Source organism: Talpa occidentalis, unplaced genomic scaffold (genome assembly GCF_014898055.3).
Source record: "Talpa occidentalis isolate TD23 unplaced genomic scaffold, MPIMG_talOcc4v2.1 talOcc4.10, whole genome shotgun sequence".
NCBI classification, from domain to species: domain Eukaryota; kingdom Metazoa; phylum Chordata; class Mammalia; order Eulipotyphla; family Talpidae; genus Talpa; species Talpa occidentalis.
The window spans coordinates 65,358,727-65,378,012 of NW_023600993.1; the positions used below are offsets into that span (position 1 = coordinate 65,358,727).

Here is a 19,286-nt window from a genome sequence, read left to right on the forward strand (position 1 = left end):
CATAAGGGTGTATTATAACTCTTTTAAAAAAAAATATTTATGCATACAAGAGCTGGGATATAGACCAGAGGTGCAGGGGAGTAGTGTGTGTGTGTGTGTGTGTGTGTGTGTGTGTGTGTGTGCGGGGGGGGGTGGGTGGGTGAGAGTATTCACCAGAGACACAGTGGGGAACAGAACAGGCAAACTGATTGAAATACACTGCTGAGGGGAGCAGGGGGCCAGGCAGAGAGGTCTGCTGTGCTATGTTGGTCACCTCCCTGGCTAGGGATGGAATTTGTGCTGTAGTGGCTGTGGATTGTTTCATACTGCTGACATTTAACCCCTTGAACCACCAGGGAGGCCCCTATTATAACTTTCTATTCAAACAAAATTTCTCTCTAGTCAGCTTCTGCTTTGAGCAAATATAATCAATTGGGATGATTTTTCTTTACAAAATAAGTCTGTTCTCGTTAGATTTGGCCTGATTATTTACTTGGGTCAGCAACAATACTAATTGACCACAATTTAAGTTGGCTTTACTACAACTTTTTATAAGGAATCTCAAACTTTTAAGAGCCTCTTGAAGCCCAGAAGCCAAGCCAAGAACTATAGTATCTCAAGATTTAGATGAATTCCTTTTTTCTTTTTTTTTTTAAAGATTTATTTATTTATTTATACAAGAACTGGGGTACAGGCCAGATGCACGGGAGGGTGAAAGGACTCACCAGAGACAGAGCGGGGAACAGAACAGGCAGACTGACGAAATACACTGCTGAGCGGAGCAGCGGGCACGACAGGAGAGGTCTGCTGCGCCATGTGGGACCCTCACTGGCCGGCTGGGATTGAACCAGCGCTGCAGAGGCTCTGGAGCTTCACAGCGCAGCTCTCAATCACCTGCGCCACCAGGGGAGGCCTGAATTCCTCTCTTCTTGAAGTCCCCTAGATATCTCACAGTTCTTGGTGTTAGTGTGGGACCGAGGGGCCCCCAGAGAACCCAAACAAATGGGTATGTGCTCTAAAATGGGGTCCTGCCATCTGCCTCATAAAGACAAAGGAAGCATCATCTTTGTGTGATAGATCTTTTTTTTTAACTTTTTTATTTTAACATTTATCATTTTTTACATTTTTTAAGACAATATTTGCTTCTCCCCACCTCCTCAGATTGAGTCCCCATAGAATTTCCTTCCCCAAGGCACCCATGCACCATCATCTCAGTCCCCTGTGTTCCTCCCTCCCTCCAATCCCTTTCCCTCCTCCTCCCCTGCAGGATGTCTCTGGTTTATAATTGTCTGATTTTGCTTTGTTGTGTTTTGTACTTTTATTATTATTTTTTTTACACTGATGTCTTATTTGGTTCCCCTATATTCCCCTAACATTGGGCCTGTGAGAAGTACTCTGTAATTAAGTATGGCTGGGAGCTTTGTAAGTCAGTTATCAGCCTGTGTTTCCAAGAGGACTTTGTAAGCTTTGGCTCCATAAAGGCAACCTTAGTTCCTTAAAGCAATCTGATAATATACAATTCTATACATCATTCTCAAATATGACATTCCTTGGTCAAAGCCTTGGTTATATAATCACTGTTCCAATTATGTCCTGATACAAGGAGGACAGATTCTTACTGAACTTAGGCAAATAACGACATTGCTAGGAAAATAAAAATAGTCAACAATTCTGCAGGAATCAGGTAAAGAGGAAAAGGCAAATATTTCACTTCTATTTACAAAGCTATAGTTTGACTTGGTACAAATTATAAATAAGAAAAGACTTCATTATATTAAAAAAAATAGATTGTTAAGGCATCAGGCAATATTTCAAATAAAAACTGTACAAGATTATAATTATTCTTCATCATTTCATTCAGTTCCATGTAATTAATCAATGTTTTGCTTGATCTTGGGATTAATAGTTTATATGAACACATCAACTTCTCAACTGGAGTTTTGGAAATCCTTACTCAGTCCCATAGTATGGTTTCAAAGTTATTAAAGCAATGCCATCAAGAGAGTCTGCCATGGAATATGCAGCATAGCCCTTCCCTTGGGTCTCGGAGACAGCTCCTTTTTGTTGAAGATGAAATACTCAGGCCTATAGCTGACTGCGGACACTTTTAGAGAAAAATCAGTCTGAAACAAAGATTATCTATGGATGATCATAAAAGACTTAAAATGGCCATGGTTAAAGATCTGATGAGAGTTTATTATAAAACTAATGTACTGACTAGGAAATTTGGTTATTTCTATTGCTTACAGCATTTTAAATCTTAACCAGAATTATTACAGACATTATACCAAGACATATCATGAATGACAAAGGCATTGACAGATTTCTAGGAACTTTATATAATTTCTGAAATATTTATATTTGCTTTTGAGTATAACCTAGGGGAGGTTCAGGATTTCTTCTTATTAGAGAATGCTTCATACAACCCAACACATCAAAGAAACCTAAATTATTTTAACATCTCTCTTTTTACAAGGTAAGGAACAAACTAATGTTTCCCAGGGGTCTTCTGGGAAATCTCAAAGTCAGATTGAGATCAAGATTTTTCTTTTAGGATTTGATTTTGGGAAAATAAATAGCACAATTTGTCAAAATGTAAAAAGGTTTGACATTTGGCTAAATAGGACCATGGATTACTATGAAACAGTATGTGGTTACTTACTAACAAAGTGACAATAATAAGTCAAAAGTAATTATAGGAGGTGATATGATGGTAACATTCCCTAAGCCCTAAAATAACCAACCTTAGGTCTTTCATTTTTTTATTTTTTATTATTTTTGAAGATTTATTTATGCATGCAAGAGCTGGGTTACAGGCCAGAGGTGTAGGGGGTTGGTGCAGAACAGGCAGATTGACTGAAATACAGTGCTGAGGGGAGCAGCGGGAGCTACAGGAGAGGTCTGCTGCACCACGTGGGTAGCTCCCTGGCAGGCTGGGATCCAACTTGTGCTGCAGTGGCTGTGGATACCTTCACAGTGCCGTGCTCAGCCCTTTGAGCCACCAGGGAGGCCCTAACCTTAGGTCTTTTAAAAGTGAGAATAGTTGGTTCTGTTCAATGGTCAAAGGCACAATAAAGTTTAACATAAAGCACAGACAGTATTGTGGTAAGGCAAAGAATTTTTGTTCTTAAACAGATCACTTAAAATGTGAAAAAAAAACTTTTAACAATTTCTTATTAAGAGAAGACTTTAGAGCCTAAGAAAATTTTTATTTTAACACTGAGAAATGCAGGGCCTCCTCGGTGGTGCAAGGGATTAAGCACCACACTATGAAGCAATCCGCAGCCTCTGCAGCATGAGTTCAATCCCTGGCCGGCCAGGGAGCAACCCACCTGGCGAAGCAGACCTCTCCTGACTCACCCATTGCTCCCCTCAGCAGTGTACTTCAGTCAATCTGCTTGTTCTGTTCCCTGCTCTGTCTCTGGTGAATCCTCTCAGCCCCCGCATCTCTGGCCTGTACCCCAGCTCTTGTATGCATAAATAAATAAATCTTTAAAAAAATTATGAGAAATGCAAACTCTAATTTTGCACTTGGGTACTATTAAAACTGAATTTAATTAAAAAACAAACTTGTGAAATAATCCATCTAATCTTAGCCTAACTTTGACCATGCAAAATAAAATTCCTTTTTCACAAAATATTTTACAACTTTCTGTATGTACTCAGATTTTATCCTAGTCTATCTTCTTTTCTCATTCTGGAACTAGGTTTATCTTGGGACAGAATTTACTCCCGTTTCCCCTTACATAACTTATGTTGCTTGCGTACTTACCATGCATGTAAAGTTGTTTCCCTTTACTCTTATCAGTTGTAGTAGATTGATATATTTTTAGTAGATTAATAGATTGTTTATAATTTATGACCATTAATAATCTGTGCTTACTGAGGATACTAGGATATAGATAATAGTTAATTTGCATGTCATATACCAATATTTTATATCAGATTAGCAAATTATTTTTACACCATTTCCTAATTTTTATATTTCTAGGCAGATATACTATGAAACATAATTAATGTTGAAAAATTTGTGCATAAAATTTTTATTTTACTTACCTCAACTCCTACATGTTCTTAACAATATGCTTGGATTGTTCATGATTTCATAAGATGTTAAGCAAAGCTAGCCACCATCAAGTTTTTTACCTGCTAACTATTTTTATAGCTCATTAAGCAAATAACAAAAAAATCACAACAAAAAAATTGTGTGTGTGTATACGTGCACACATGCTAGTGCTGGTGTGTGTGTTATTTTATTGCTGTGCTTTATAAACATGAAGTAATGGTTATCAAACAATTGATTATATTGCAAATTTGCTTGCACCTTTGTTCTTAGGTTGAGTTTATAAATTTTATAATCTGAAACACCTAGTAGATGTAAGATTATTTGACTAATAAATCCATGTGAAATAATGATAGATGCTCGTACATAATGCTGATAACCCAGAAGACACACATTTTGATTAAACTGATAATACCAAACTGCTCTTATTTATAGACATGAACTTAAAAATTGGTGTAGTTCCTATGCTTTTCAGACTTGTAGGAATATTTAATTTATATTTGAACTATTTCTAAGCTACTTGGAATAGCACTTGTAAGGGATTGTATACATTAACTTGGTAATAGCATTTGGAGATGGGGAAATATCAAATAATGCTATATGTACATTCACACATAAACATACAGATGGAAATAGAAATCTTACAGCTTTTATTCTAAAATTTTAGCTGAATTAGGCATACACAGTAATTAGCTTATATACACACATTAGCTTATATAAAAGGCATACACACATTATAAAAGGCATACACACATTATATAAAAGGCATACACACATTAGCTTATATAAAACTTGGTTCTAGGTCTGGACCACTTTATGTATTTTTTAAATTTGATTTCATTTTGGGGAGATGAACAAGTTTAAGGTTACCTGCTCAATATTAGGACTAATGCTTTTTATGCTATTTTTTTTTAATAACATGCATGTCTTTTCCAGGTTGTTATAGTTGTAGTAATATAGTATAAAACCTTTTCAAATTGACTTCCTTTATATACTAACATTATGTTCCCATAGGTAATATTTTTCCTCCCTGTCTGAAATATCTAGAGAGCACATTTCATTTCACTGCTCAACAATTTCTTATTCTCTGATATATCACAGTTTGTTTATTCATTTATCTACCGAAGTATATTTACTGTTTCTGTTTTGGCAATTATGAATGAAGCTTTTACAAATATACATGTAAAAGGTTTTGTACGGACTTATGTTTTCCACTTATTTGGGTATATTCCAGGGAACATAAGTACTACATTGCATGTTTATTTTTATTTTTTTTAAAGATTTATTTATTTATTTATTTATTTATTTATTTATTTATTTATTTATATAAGCACTGGGTACAGTCAGAAGCGCGGGAAGGTGAGAGAATTCACCAGAGCCAGAGCGGGGAACAGAACAGGAAGACTGATGAAACACATTGCTGAGGGGAGCAGCGGGCGCAGCAGGAGAGGTTTGTGCGCCATGTGGTACCCTCAACGGTGGCCAGGGATCGAACTGGCAGCTTCGCAGCCCAGCGCTCAACCGCTGCACCACTGGGGAGGCCTTGCATGTTTACTTATTTTTTTTTTTTAAAGATTTATTTATTTATTTATAGAAGCACTGGGTATAGTCAGAATTGTGGGAGAGTGAGAGAATTCATCAGAGCCAGAGCGGGGAACAGAACAGGCAGAATGATGAAATACACTGCTGAGGGGAGCAGTGGGCACAGCAGGAGAGGTCTGTTGCGCCATGTGGGACCCTCGCCAGAGGCCGGGGATCGAACCGGTGCTGCAGAGGCTGCGGGCAGCTTCGCAGTCCAGTGCTCAACCGCTGCGCTACCAGGGGAGGCCCCTGCATGTTTACTTTTAATAGAAACTGCCAAACTGTCTTCTAAAGTGCCCTCTATTATTTTGTATTCCCACCAGCAATGAATGATCCTAACCAGCATTTGATAAAAGTATTTTTGGTTTTGGCCATTCTGATAGGTACGTTAAATTAAAACAATACTTCATTATTGTTTTAATTTGTGTTTCCCTAATGACTTATGATGTGGGCCATCTTTTCATATCCTTACTTTCCATCTAAATAACGTCTTTTGTGAAAGGATTATTCCTTTTTTCATTGTTGATTTTCAAGAGTCCTTTGTATATTGTGGTTAACAATCCTTTATGAGATGTGCCTCTTGCAGATTTTTCTCCCAGCATTGTCTTCTTGAATTGTCTTTTGTAGCGCACAACTTTTTAATTTTAATGAAGTCTAGTTTATCAGTTACTTGTTTTATGGATCTTGTCTTTGGTGTTGTATCTGAGAAGTCATCACTAATCTAGATTTTCTCCTGTTGCCTTCTAGAAGTTTTATAGTTTGTATTTACCTCTATGATCCATTTTGAGTTAGTGTTAATGAAGAGTGCAGGTATGTGTCTCGATTCTTTTTTTTTTTTTTGCATTTGGATATCTAGGTCTGGTATCTTCTGTTGAACAAATTGTCTTTGCTTGGTATTACCTTTTTGCTGTTGTCAAAGATTAGTCGACCATATTTATATGATCTATTTGTGGATTTTCTATTGTTTCATTGATTTGTCTGTTCTTTGACTAATACCACACTGGAATCTAATGAATGTCACCTACAGCCTCCCTATTTCCACTGTGGACTCTGGGCGTCCTTATCCAAGCCTTTTGGCTTTTCCAGGCACCTTTCTCTACTCCATCAATGGCCTCTCAGATACTTGTCTCAGTTCCTTCAGCCTCCACCTCATATTCTTCCCAACCAGTTTAACCAGGAAACTACCCTCTACGAGGCAGCAGGAAGAAAAAATTACACATATTATACATTCCTTGAATAATTTGTTTAGAAGTTCACTACGAAAAAATGTCAAGGTCTGTCATCATTTCAGAGAAAATACCAGATTATTTGTTGGGTAGGTACTGTGGGCCTTTTGCTTCTGGTTTGAGGTACCTTTCTAGAGAGGCCTGTATGAAGAGGTGAGGAGACCCACAGGATCATGGGAGCAGAGGTCTGCTTGGTTGTGCCTACTCAGTGTGCTGTGCTTGTCATCCTGGTTTGTGGCCTCAGGCAAGTTATTCAGCTCCTTGGGACTTGGTTTTCCTGCTTGTGAAAATGGGGCTTATATTTACTTGGACATTGAGATAACGTATGAAGTTCAGCAACTTGGTCAGATTTTATTTACTTCGGTTTTTTTGATATAGTGATCGAATTGCTTTCCAACACTCTGCATTGTTTTATTTTGTTCTTTCCCGATTTTATTTTGAAATAATTATAGATTCATAGGACATTGCACAGAAATATAAAGGGAATTCCTGTGCTCCCATCCCCCCCCCCCCCAAATCTTACCCAACTATAGTACAAAACAACTCCAGGAAATTGACATTTGCTGCAATCCATAGAGCTATTCAGATTTTAAATGCGGTCATTATGTGCATTATGTGAGTGTGTATTTATCTGTAATGCTGTGAATCTCTTCACATGAATAGCTTTGTGAAATCACAGTCACATCAAGGAACTCATTTGTAACACCACCACCAGCTTCCCTTGCATTACCCCTTTAGAGTCACTCCCATCTTCTCCATCCATCCCTAAATTCAGGCAACCACCAATCTGGTGTCAATCTCTATAATTTTATCATTTCAAGAATGTTATATAAATGGGTTCACATTTTATAGAATCTTTTGGGTTTGGTTGACTTTTCCCTCAGCTTTATTCCCAGTTTTATCCCAGTTGTTTATGAGCAGTAGCTCATTCCTTTTTCTTGCTGAGTGTGTTCCATGGTATGCATGAACCATAGTTTATCTTACTTCCCTGTTGAAAGATAACAGGTTGTTTCCAGTGTGGGGCAACAGTGAATAGAAATGCTATCCACGCACAAGTTCTCATGTGAAAATAAGTCTTCATTTCTCTGGAATAAATGCCTAAAAAATACAATTGCTGGGTTGCATAAGAGTCCATTTGTTAAATTTATTTTTACAGTTCCCTTGGCAGGTGATTCTGGTTATCTTTTTAGGAACTGATATAATATGAGTAACCTGAAAAGGAAAGCATGTTGAATCACTGTACAGGCTATGGCAAAAGCTGTGCCTGTGCACATGGACATGTGAAGTGTGGAGAAAGGTGATCACCCATGATTAATCACAAGGTGTGTGCAGGCACAACACAGAGGTGACACTTTCCCTCAGCTGGGTAGGAAATGTTCATTCTTAATAGTAATCGAGAACAATGAATACTTTCAGTAAGGGACAACTATTAATAGCAATACTATCACTAATAAGTAAAGATTTCAGCTAGGGTAATTTCTGAGACTGTTAACAAAATTGTTATAAGAAGTTAAGTAATAAGTACTTAAGAAGAAATGAGGAAAATGATTGTTTTGCCCTAAAAATTATTTGCAGTCTTTTTTGGGGGGTGTTCCTTCTTGGTAAATTCTTGTAACTTTATAAGAGATGACTTCCATTGTATGTAAACTTCCCAAAATATAAAAAAGATGAAAAGCCACAGTCTATATAGAGGAAGCATCACATTGAAATAGCACAGAAAATACTAATTTTGCTAATATAGGGATAGTTTGTAGGTGTACTCATGTATCAAAACAAAAGTCAGCTGGTGACTTGGCCTTCTTTCCCACTTCAGTCACTCTGCAGAGTTATTTTAAGATTCATCCATGTGGTTGTGTGTATCAGTAGGTGACTCTCTTTTATTACTGTGTTGCTTTCCTCTCTAAGGACAAACCTTGGTTTATTTATCCCTTCACCTGCTGAAGGACATGTGCATTGTTTCTTTGTTTGCATGCTGTGAGTAAAGCTGACATGAACATTTCTGAGCAAGTCTTTGTGGGGACATATACTTTGCTTTCTCTTAAGGCATAGAATTGAAAGCTTCCAATAGGGCAAAGATTTTGGCAGGCTCTGAAAGGGTATGTGAACAAAGTATAGGAGAGATACAGGTGTGGCCAAGGGTGGCTGAAGTAGTACCCAGGCACAAGCTTTGTATCAGGCATTGGTGGTCATGCATTGATTGTGGCTTATTTCCTCAGAATAAAGTTATGAATCCTTCTAGATCTCTTGGAACCTCTCACATAATACCCAGTCTTCTACTTTTGGTGGCTGTTCAATGTCTAGGCTGCTCCTTTCTCTATCAAGAATATAAAGATGGTCATGGCAACTTTGTGAACCTAGTGCTAGGACCTAATGCATTTCATGTGCATTATTGTGGATAATAATTCTATGACCTCCACAAAGTAGGTACTGTTTTTATCCCCACAATGCAGGGAGGAAACCAAGGCTCAGAGATGTTAAGTAACTTGCCTAAGATTGCACAGCTAATAAATAGAATATTGGACCAACTCATCTCACTTCAGAATTGCTGCCTTAACCACAATATTGTTCCTTTAACCACAATATAGTTCACTTTTCCTCAGTAAAAGGGTAGCTTGTGTGTGGATTTTGTCATTTTATTTTATTTTTTAAAGATTTATGTTATTTATACAAGAACTGAGGTACAGACCAGAGGCTTGGGAGGGTGAGAGAACTCATCAGAGACAGAGCAGGAAGCAGAACAGGCAGGTGGACCGAAAACACTGCTGAGGGGAGCGGTGGGCAAGACAAGAGAGGTCTGCCCAGCCGTGTGGGTATCTCCCTGGCCAGCCGGGAAATGGAACCCACTCCGCAGAGGCTGCAGACAGCTTCACAGCGCTGTGCTCAACTCACTACACCACTGGGGGGGCCCTGGAATTTGTGTTTTAAACTATTTCCTCATATTGTCTAGTTAACTCCTGTGTTCCTAACAGTGTTTCCCTGGTCACCCAGACTAGGTCAGATCACCTGTACCAGGTACCTTTCTCCCAACTTTGTGCCTTCTCCACAGCTAAGAACCCAGCATGAATGCAGACCCCACCCTTTGCTACCCACTGTCTGAAGAGTGCGGTACATATAAACAGAAACTCTTTGGGATCTTCAATTTTTCAGTTGTAGACAGGCCCCTTAGTCCAAGAAGTTTGAGAATCTCTGAGCAAGGAACATTTTTGAAAGGGGATTGGGAATAGGATGAGCAACTTATAGAGCTGGTTAGAGGCTGGAAGAGGGTCTTGAGACCCTGTATGACCATTTGGCCTGAGGTACCTCATCAGGTGGTGCCAGAGGGGGTGTGGGCAGAAATGCAAGGACTGCAGTGAGGGCGGGCTGTGATAGCCACAGTTGTGTTCTCAACCCCCTGTTCCCTCCCAGGACCTGGTCGGGCAGTTTCTGTTGTTATCCATGCTTCCTACAAGAAGTTCATGGGCAGCCCACACCTGGGCCGGCTTGCAGGAAGTGATAGGATACCAAAGATTCTGCTCTTCTGAGATGAGGTTGCAACTATGATCTGATGGCAGGTTGGGCCCTTTCTGAGCATATGTCTGTCCTGTGTTCTGATCCCAGGGTGAATACAGGAAATCATCAGGACAGTTTCTCTGACTTTCAGGGGGGAAATTTATACGCCCACCCCCTAGCAGAATTCTAAGCTCAAATTAGGACTGTTAGAATAATTCTTTTAACAAAAGCGGGTGTGAGACTTCTTACTTGCATTATTCTTGTGGGAATAGGTAACATATAAGTCTTGATTAGTTATTTTGATAATGCTGTTAATAAACTATAACAAAGTTGTACCTCCTGCCTTTGACCTGTAAATTGCTTTTCTCTTGCAGGCGAAAGGGCCTGTGGTTCCGACTGAGGAAGATACTTCTTTTTGTTTTGGGGTTGTACATTGCCATTCCATTTCTCATCAAACTATGTCCTGGGATACAGGCCAAACTGATTTTCTTGAATTTTGGTAAGTGCTATATATCCATTTTTCCTTTAATTTTAGTAAGAGCTTATTTTCAATTACGCAGAAAGTTCCCTGTGTCCCTTCCCAATTAAAGGGTGTTTATAAAGAGGGTGAGGCTGTCCAGGGACTACAGTTGTGTGTGCACTGGTAACCACTACATGCCTGGGAATCTTTCTGTAGCTGAGGTAGATAAAAATGTTGATCACATTGAGGGTTTCCTGAAGTTGATGTGTTGGAGCTGCATTGTCACTTGTGCAATCTAAAATTTAAAATTTAGTCAGTTGTTTCTGAGTTCCTGAATGGAAGCAATTAAAGACTTAACATGCAAACTCAGACACTGAGATGACTGCAGAGCCAGTGCTAATACAGTCCTTGGGTCTGGAGCCCTGGGATGTGCCTGCCCTAGTAGTGCCACCAACCCCATGATCTTCGGAAAAGTTCAAACCCCTGAAAAATATGATTCTCTCCCCACCTCGCTTTTTAAATAATTAGGACTCTTTAAAAAAAAAAAAAAATGAGATATTTTTTCTCTTAAGCCCTAATGTAGTTTGATTTCTGTGGGTTGTATGGTGGGTTTTTTTTTTTTTTTTTTAAAGATTTATTTGTTTTTGCATACAAGAGCTGGGGTACAGGCCAGAGATGATGAGGGTGAGAGGATTCACCAGAGACAGAGTGGGGAACAGAACAGGCAGAGTGACTGACATACACTGCTGAAGGGAATAGTGGGCAAGTCAGGAGAGGTCTGCTGCGCCATGTGGGTTGCTCCCTGGCCAGCTGAGGAGCAAACTTGTGCTGCAGAGGCTGCAGATTGCCTCATAGTGCAGGCTTAACCCTTTGCGTAACCAGGGAGGCCCTGTATGGTGGTTTTATAGGTGTAATCTCTTTGAGTTAACTTGGACCTCATGTGTTTCAAAGTTGTTTTCTTTTTTCATGTTATAAATTTACTTTCGGGCATTTGGGAGGAGAAAGGTGCAAAAGCATCAAACTTAGGAGACAGAAAGCATGTGGCTGCTGGGAATCAGCATTTCAGGGAGCATCATTTTACACCTACTCTGTGAGACTAGGAGGGGATCATCTCTGCAGATGAGAGGTCTGAGGATAGAGCACACAACAGGTACTCCATAAATGATGGCTTCAGATCTACATGGTAGCATTGGAGCCAAGTGAGGTGGGCCCTGTGCATGCACTGTGGCTATGATGGTTTGCAAAGAGTGGGTTTGGAAGCTAGAGGCATGTGGGAAGCTGTGACCACTGCTTTTGGAGGCCCCAGGAGAGCTGGTAGAAAGGTGGTAGGATGAGGACCCTGAGGACCAGGGAGAGGACAAACAAGGGAGTTGAGAAGGTCCATGTGGACTCTGCATGGGGTTGGTGGCACTGCTAGGGCAGGCACATCCCGGGGCTTAAGACCCATGGCCTGTAGTATCACAGGCTCTGCAGGCATCTGGGTGTCTGAGTTTGCATGTTAAGTCTTCAATAGATTCCATTCAGGAACTCAGAAACAACTGACTAAAATGGAGTATCTGTTCTAAGGAGGAATAGTAGGAGGAAGAACAGAAATGGTAAGGTTACTATTTAATAGTAAATAAATCTAAAGTATGTTTTTTATTTGGGTGTCTGAAGATAACTATAAAATACATAGTATATATGCTAAGTAAGAGACATTTGATTTTTCTAACAGAAACACAGCTGACATTCTAGAAATTTTAAGTTTTTTCACTGTGAAAAGCACAGACTTAAGCAGAGCTAACATACTAAAATCAAAGGAGTTTTATTTTTCTGACTTTAATGTCCACTATATGTCCTTAATCAGTCCAGAACAGCAGAGATTGAGTTTACATATAAGCAGACAGCTACCCAGTGGCAGACCTTAGAGCAGACCATGTGCAACTTTCCTAACTTTGCAGACCTCCAGGAACCTAGGCAGGTGCCTCTGCAGCAGCATGTGATTGTCATTTTCTGGGACCTGTCACATAGTGGGGTCCCAGCAAATACTGGAATTGAATTTTTTTTTTTTTTTCAGATCAATTATTTCAGGCTACTTTAGACACAGCCTACAGGATTCCTAATGAAATGCAGGGTTTTCCACAGGAGCAAACATTGAGTTTTCCCACTCCAGCCCCTGTGGCGCAGATGAGAAATCTAGGCTTGAGCAGTGGGACCACCCTGGGCACCCAAGGAGATGCCTGTCCTTAACTCTTTTCCTTCCTGTGTCTACTGCGCAGAAGCAGGGTAGTCTGCCATAGTGTTTTTAGTCTGCCACTAAAAAGAACATTTTTTTTCTTTTTTTTTTTTATAATAAATTTTATTTTTATATTCCCCATACAATTTCAACCCCCCCATTTTGACCCCAATCCCTCACCTCTCTCCACCCCCCCCCCAAAGTGTCTCTGGTTCATAGATTTTTGTTGATTTTGATTTTCACTTTCTTATAGTTATTCATTTTCCTGGTCCCTTATTTAAGTTTTCTAGATTCCTGCTATGAGTGAGACCATCCGGTATTTTTCTTTTTCTTTCTGGCTTATTTCGCTGAGCATGATCCCTTCCAGTGCCATCCATGTTGCTGCAAATTGCATGTGTTTATCTTTTTTGAATGCTGAGTAATATTCCATGGTGTATATGTACCACATCTTCTTGATCCAGTCATCTATTTTTGGGCATTTGGGCTGTTTCCAAAGCTTAGCTATTGTAAATAGTGCTGCTATAAACATAGGGGTGCAGGTGTTCTTTGGAATGGATGTTTCTGTGTCCTTTGGGTAAATACCTAGGAGTGGAATTGCTGGATCATATGGAAGCTCTATGTTTAGTAGGTCCAGAAATCTCCACACAGCTCTCCATAGTGGTTGGACCAGTTTGCACTCCCACCAACAGTGCAGAAGAGTTCCTTAAAAAGAACATTTTTTTAGTCAGTTGTCTGTGGAGGTCATGGGGGTCTCCAGCATCTCTTGTACTGACTGGGCAATTTCTCTTTTTTTTTAAAGATTTATTTATTTATTCATACAAGAACTGGGGTACAGGCCAGAGGTGTAGGGGGTGAGAGGATTCACCAGAGACAGGGTGGGAAACAGAACAGGCAGGTTGACTGAAATACACTGCAGAGGGGAGCAGCGGGCGAGTCCGGAGAGGTCTGCTGCACCATGTGGGTAGCTCCCTGGCGGGGGATCAAACTCGTGCTGCAATGGCTGCGGATAGCTTCATAGGTTGCATCTTAACCCCTTGCGCCACCAGAGAGGCCCCCTGACTGGGCAATTTCACCTTATGCTTTTGGAACACCTGCATATTGTGTAGTTGCTTTTTTATTGTCTCCTCAAGATGTGAATCATGAGCCTGTGGTTTTCCATTTGGACATTAAAGGAAATGTAGCAATATTTGGGTCACAAAAAACAATTAAATTATTCTTAAGTGAATAGCAAATGTATTTGAAAAAAATTATAAATAAGTTTCAGAATAAGCATAGCTCATATGATATAAGGCATTATTTTCCTTCAAATATATTTTCAAAAGCAAAAAAGAGAGGACCATTCTGTCTGAAAACAAAAGGCTAACTGTAAGACTCTGAATGCCATGAAGAAGAAAGTGGAAATTGTTCTGAGGAAATCATTGTTAGTGTGGTCTATTTCCCGCTGGTCTTTTTGTCCGAGTCTGCACACATAAACATAAATATATATGCTTTTCAATACATTCAAAAGTCTGAATTTCATCCTGGCAATGTTGGGGTGATGTACAGCATTTTGTGATCTTGAAGTCTAGATATATTCTCAACAGTAATTCTGCCTTTCTATTTAGAACACATACAGAACCACTTTTCTCTGCACATTGCCTTGGGCCTCTTTTGGAAACAGGTTTGATATGTGAGTTATATATTTGCTTCTAAAGCAAAAGACCAGGGCCTCCCTGGAGGCACAAGGGGTTAAGACACAACCTGTGAAGCTGTCCGCAGCCACTGCAGCACAAGTTCAATCCTCAGCCAGCCAGGGAGCTACCCACATGGCAGACCTCTCCTGATTCGCCTGCTTCTCCCCTCAACAGTGTATTTTAGTTGATCTGTCTGTTTTCTTCCCCACTCTGTCTCTGGCGAATCCTCTCACCCCCCATACCTCTGGCCTGTACCCCAGTTCTTGTATGCATAAATAAATAAATATTAAAAAATAAAAAGCAAAAGACTAGCCGAATACCCGGAACAATAGCTCTTAGACCTCCTCTTTTTACCTCCCTTTAGCAGTCACTGAGAACTTTCTTTTTTCACCTCTTTTACTGTTATGGAAGAAGGGGGTGATGGTGCACGGGTGCCTTGGGAAAGGAAATTCTATTGGGACTCAACTTGAGGGGGTGAGGGGAAGCAAATATTGTTTAAAAAAAATAAAAACAGGGCCTCCCCTGGTGGCGCAGCAGTAGAGTGCTGGGCTGAGAAGCTGCCCTCAGCCTCCACAGTGCCGTTTCGATCCCTGGCCACCGGCGAGAGTCCCACATGGCGCGCAGACCTTTCCTGCTGTGCCTGCTGCTCCCCTCAGCAGTGTATTTCAGTACATCTGCCTGTTCTGCTCCCTGCTCTGGCTCTGGTGAATCCTCTCACCCTCCCATGCTTCTGACTGTACCCAGTGCTTATATAAATAAATAAATAAATCTTTAAAAAATAAAAACAAATTCATGAGCAAAAAAAAAGGGGGGGGGGCTATGTAATCATGGAGTTGGAGGTGATAAAACCCAGAGAGCCCTCCTACCCCTTCTTTTTGGTGGCGACATGTCTCTTCCAGCAGTGTTAGAGTGTGCTTTGCTCAGTGCCTGGGATGAGGTGTTATTGCATATTTAGAATCCTCAGGTAGTCCAAAGGTTCTAAGGTATTTCAGCCTCTCAACTATCAGGTATTTTCCAGATTAGCTATAAAATGGATGATGAGTGCATTGTTTCCTATTTATTCAGTCCCATTTATTGATTCACTGTTATTTATTGAGTACCATTTGTGCAGGATTCTTTCTAAATCATGCCCACTGATATTTGTTGTTGCTGGCCAGAGAGCAGATAATGAAAAACTGGGGAAAAAGCAGCCAGAAGCCTGAGTCTTGTAGCTCAATGATCCTCATTGGCCTGTGGGCAGGGTGCCCTTGAGTTGAGTTGCCAGGGTGTCCCAGTCAAGTGCTGATTGAGACAGAACTTGTCAAAGGGAGCAGTAAGGAGCTGGATCACTCTTGGGCTCCTGCCCCTGCAACCTGCCTTCAGCCCTGTGGATAAAGCAGGGGCTTAAGAAGGTGAACTTCTGGCAGTATAAGAGTTACCAGAGCCAAAACACATGACCACACAGGAGATCAGATAGCTCTAGTACCCACCTGTTACTGGCCAAGAGGAGTGAGCCTCAAGCCAGCCCTTGACCCCATTCCTTGGCTTTGTAGCATTTCTTCTCACATCAGTGGTGGCCAGTGGCTCCTCTGGCTACTGCTCTCTGGGGCTCTCTGACCCCCAGGACTAACCAGGACCCTCCCACTAGTTGGAGGGGCCTCCAGCGGGTTCTGGATTTGGCATATTCACTGCCTCCTTTTCACTGTTCCAAAAACAGAAATAAAAGTGAATTGAAGGGTCTCCTCTGGTGGCGCAGGCAGTTGAGCACAGTGCTGTGAAGCTGTCCACAGCCTCTGCAGCACCAGTTCGATCCCAGCCAGCCGGCGAGGGTCCCACTTGGCATGGCAGGCCTCTCCTGTCTCACCCGCTGCTCCCCTCAGCAGTGTATTTCATCGGTCTGCCTGTTCTGTCTCTGGTGAATCCTCTCACCCTCCCACGCATCTGACCTGAACCCCGGTTCTTGTATAAATAAATAAGTAAATAAATAAATAAATCCTAAAAAATAAATAAATAAAAGTGAATTGGAAGCCAAGCTTCATGAGATGATGCAATCCTCAGGTAGAATCTGGTTTTTCAGTTCCTAGATTTCTCGACCTCGTAAGTTTTTGAATTAGCTGCTTATCTTCATAAAACACTTTCAAGTCAATAGGGAACGCTGAGGTAATTTGTAAGCAGCTTGGCCACCTCTGTCTGCACATAACCATCTGAGGCCCGGAAGCTGAGGCAGCAGAAACCAAGTGCCCTCAACCCACTTTTTGTTTGGTATGGTATCTGGGAGCCAGTAATTTCAGCCCCAGAAGCAGAATTGATAGATCTGAGTGGGGGGTTAACAAAGGGCATGGGGTGTGGGTATTCAGAGAGTTGTGAGCTGGCACACCAAGCTGCAGCCTTCACTTTCTGCAGTGTGAACAGCCACAGGATGGAGGTTGCAGCAGTAGGCATCTGTGTCTGAAATAGCACGTGAAAGGAGGTCCTTTCAGAAACCTATGGCCTGTTGCCAGGGTAAAAATTAGAACTTCATAGTGTATAGCTGCATTCATTCCCAGGGCAGCCAAAACACCAACTGGGTGACTTAGGATAACAAAGATGCATTCTTTCCCACTTCTGGAGGATGGAAATCTGAAATTTCCAGCAGGGTTGTGCTCCCTCTGAGACCCCTTTCTTGCCTCTTCTCAGCCCCTAGTGGTGGCCAGCAATCTCTGGTTTTCCTTGCTTGTTGTCATACCACTCCAGTCACTGCCTCTGTTGTCACGTCTTATCACAGCATCTTCACGTTGTGTTCCGCTGTCCTGTTTCTGTTCTAGTGTCCCCTTTTGATGAGGAGACCAGTCATTTTGAATGAAGGCCCACCTTAATGACTTCACTTAAGCTTGATCAACTCAGTAAAGACTCTATTTCCAAATAAGGTGATGGGGGTTAGGACCTCAGTGTATTTTTTTTTTTTTTTTGAGGACATAATTCTGTAATAGGGACATTCAGGGTCTGTTGGAATTAGAACCAGTTTACCTTTCTCCCTTCATGTCTGATTTGTCAAGAGTATGGGCTATGGAGTCAGGCTGCCTGGGTACAAGTCCTAGTCCTGTCACAGGAGCTATGACTTCACAAGAGCTCTGAAGAGGCAGTACACCAGCCTTTGGGATGGGGTGTGAGTTCCAAGAGGCTCTGCAAGGAGGGCAGTTAGTGCAATGCCAAATTGGTAGGAACAGCAGAAAATGTGATGCCACCTCCTTTTATTGCCACTTTTCTTTTGAAGAAAATGATTCTTAAAGTTTTAAAACTTCAGGTGGCTTCTTGGGGAAGAACTGGTTTAAGTAGCTGGAGATATGAACAGCCACTGTGGTAGGAGGATTTGTCTTCCTGAATGTTCTGACCTCTTAGACGATTTCTGGGCGGGGGAGGGTGGGGGAGGATGTGTACATCCCATGTCTTCATGCACCAGGTATTTCATTTCTTCAGCATATGTTCACTGAGCCCTGGTTACATTTAAGGACATGAAAGCTAGATGCTTGGGATTGGGGGCTGGTGTGGAGGGGGCTGTTCCTCTTGTGGAGGAACAAATGGAGTCAATCCCCTGGGTGGGAGGTCGATGCTTGTGGCTCAGGAAGAAGACCGCAGTGGGAGATGAACACACTGGGCTTTCATTTCATGCCATGTGGATGTATGAGGTTATTTAATGAAACCATTCTTCACCAAAGAAAACCCGAAACAGGTGTGTGGCTTTTATAGAAGATGGGATCAGTTCTTTGTCAGTGTCCCCTTTAGGAGTTGCCATTTTATAAAGTGGGTAAATTCCACCTCAAGGTTTTGGATATTTTAAAAACATTTCCTAGTTTTTAAGCAAATATATATTTTTATAAAAGTGTGTCCAACACAAGCACTAAGAGTACAGTGATATAGATGGGAAAAATTAATCATCAACCCCCGCCTCCTCCCCCCACACCCCGCTGTTCAAACCCACATACATGTGTGTCTTTCTGAGCCACACATGGGTGGTGGTGGTGATGTTGATGTTGAATGTCATTTTACTTGTTTTTTACAATAACAAAATGGGATTGTACAACACAGGGTAATCTTATGCTTGTTCCCTGCCTTGTCACCTACCTGTAATTCACTGTGTTGACAACCTATAATTCCTCCAGGTCCATGGATCTTCTTGGCTCTCTAATGGCCTCAGGATTTTTCAAAATGTGGGTGCACCAGTTTATTCAGTAATTGCCCTATTGGCAGATTTCTTGTTAAATTTAGGGCTGAGTTATATTGTTCCACTTGACTTCACTCAACTCTGGAGGGGTTCTGTGAATTCATCCATTCCTTGCACCCACATCTCACATTCAGCTCTTAAGTGACAACACTAGAAACTTCAGAATCCCATTTAACTGGCTCATATCCACATTCCTTTGGTCCTGTGGCACCCTCCAACTCCAAAACCCATGTCTGTCTGTCACCTTTCCCATTGTTCCTGCCACTAGCAACCTGGCTGCTTCCATTGACCTGGCTAGCCTCCTGATCGCTACCCTCACTAGTTCTCAGGCCTCTCAAGGATACTTTCTCTCTCACTAGCATCTTTTCACACCTTAAACACCTTTTAGGAGGTGCTGTCTCTACTCGGACCTTACCCTTG

General features: G+C 41.2%; 1 protein-coding gene across 1 annotated transcript in view; it reads left to right on the forward strand.

The window, feature by feature from the left end:
• Positions 1 to 19,286, forward strand: part of ABHD12 (abhydrolase domain containing 12, lysophospholipase) — an 83,332-nt gene that overhangs the window by 46,762 nt on the left and 17,284 nt on the right. Inside the window, exon 2 of the mRNA XM_037493637.2 lies at positions 10,713 to 10,837. Coding sequence (XP_037349534.1) covers positions 10,713 to 10,837 — 125 coding nt within the window. The remainder of the gene's footprint in view (positions 1 to 10,712; positions 10,838 to 19,286) is intronic.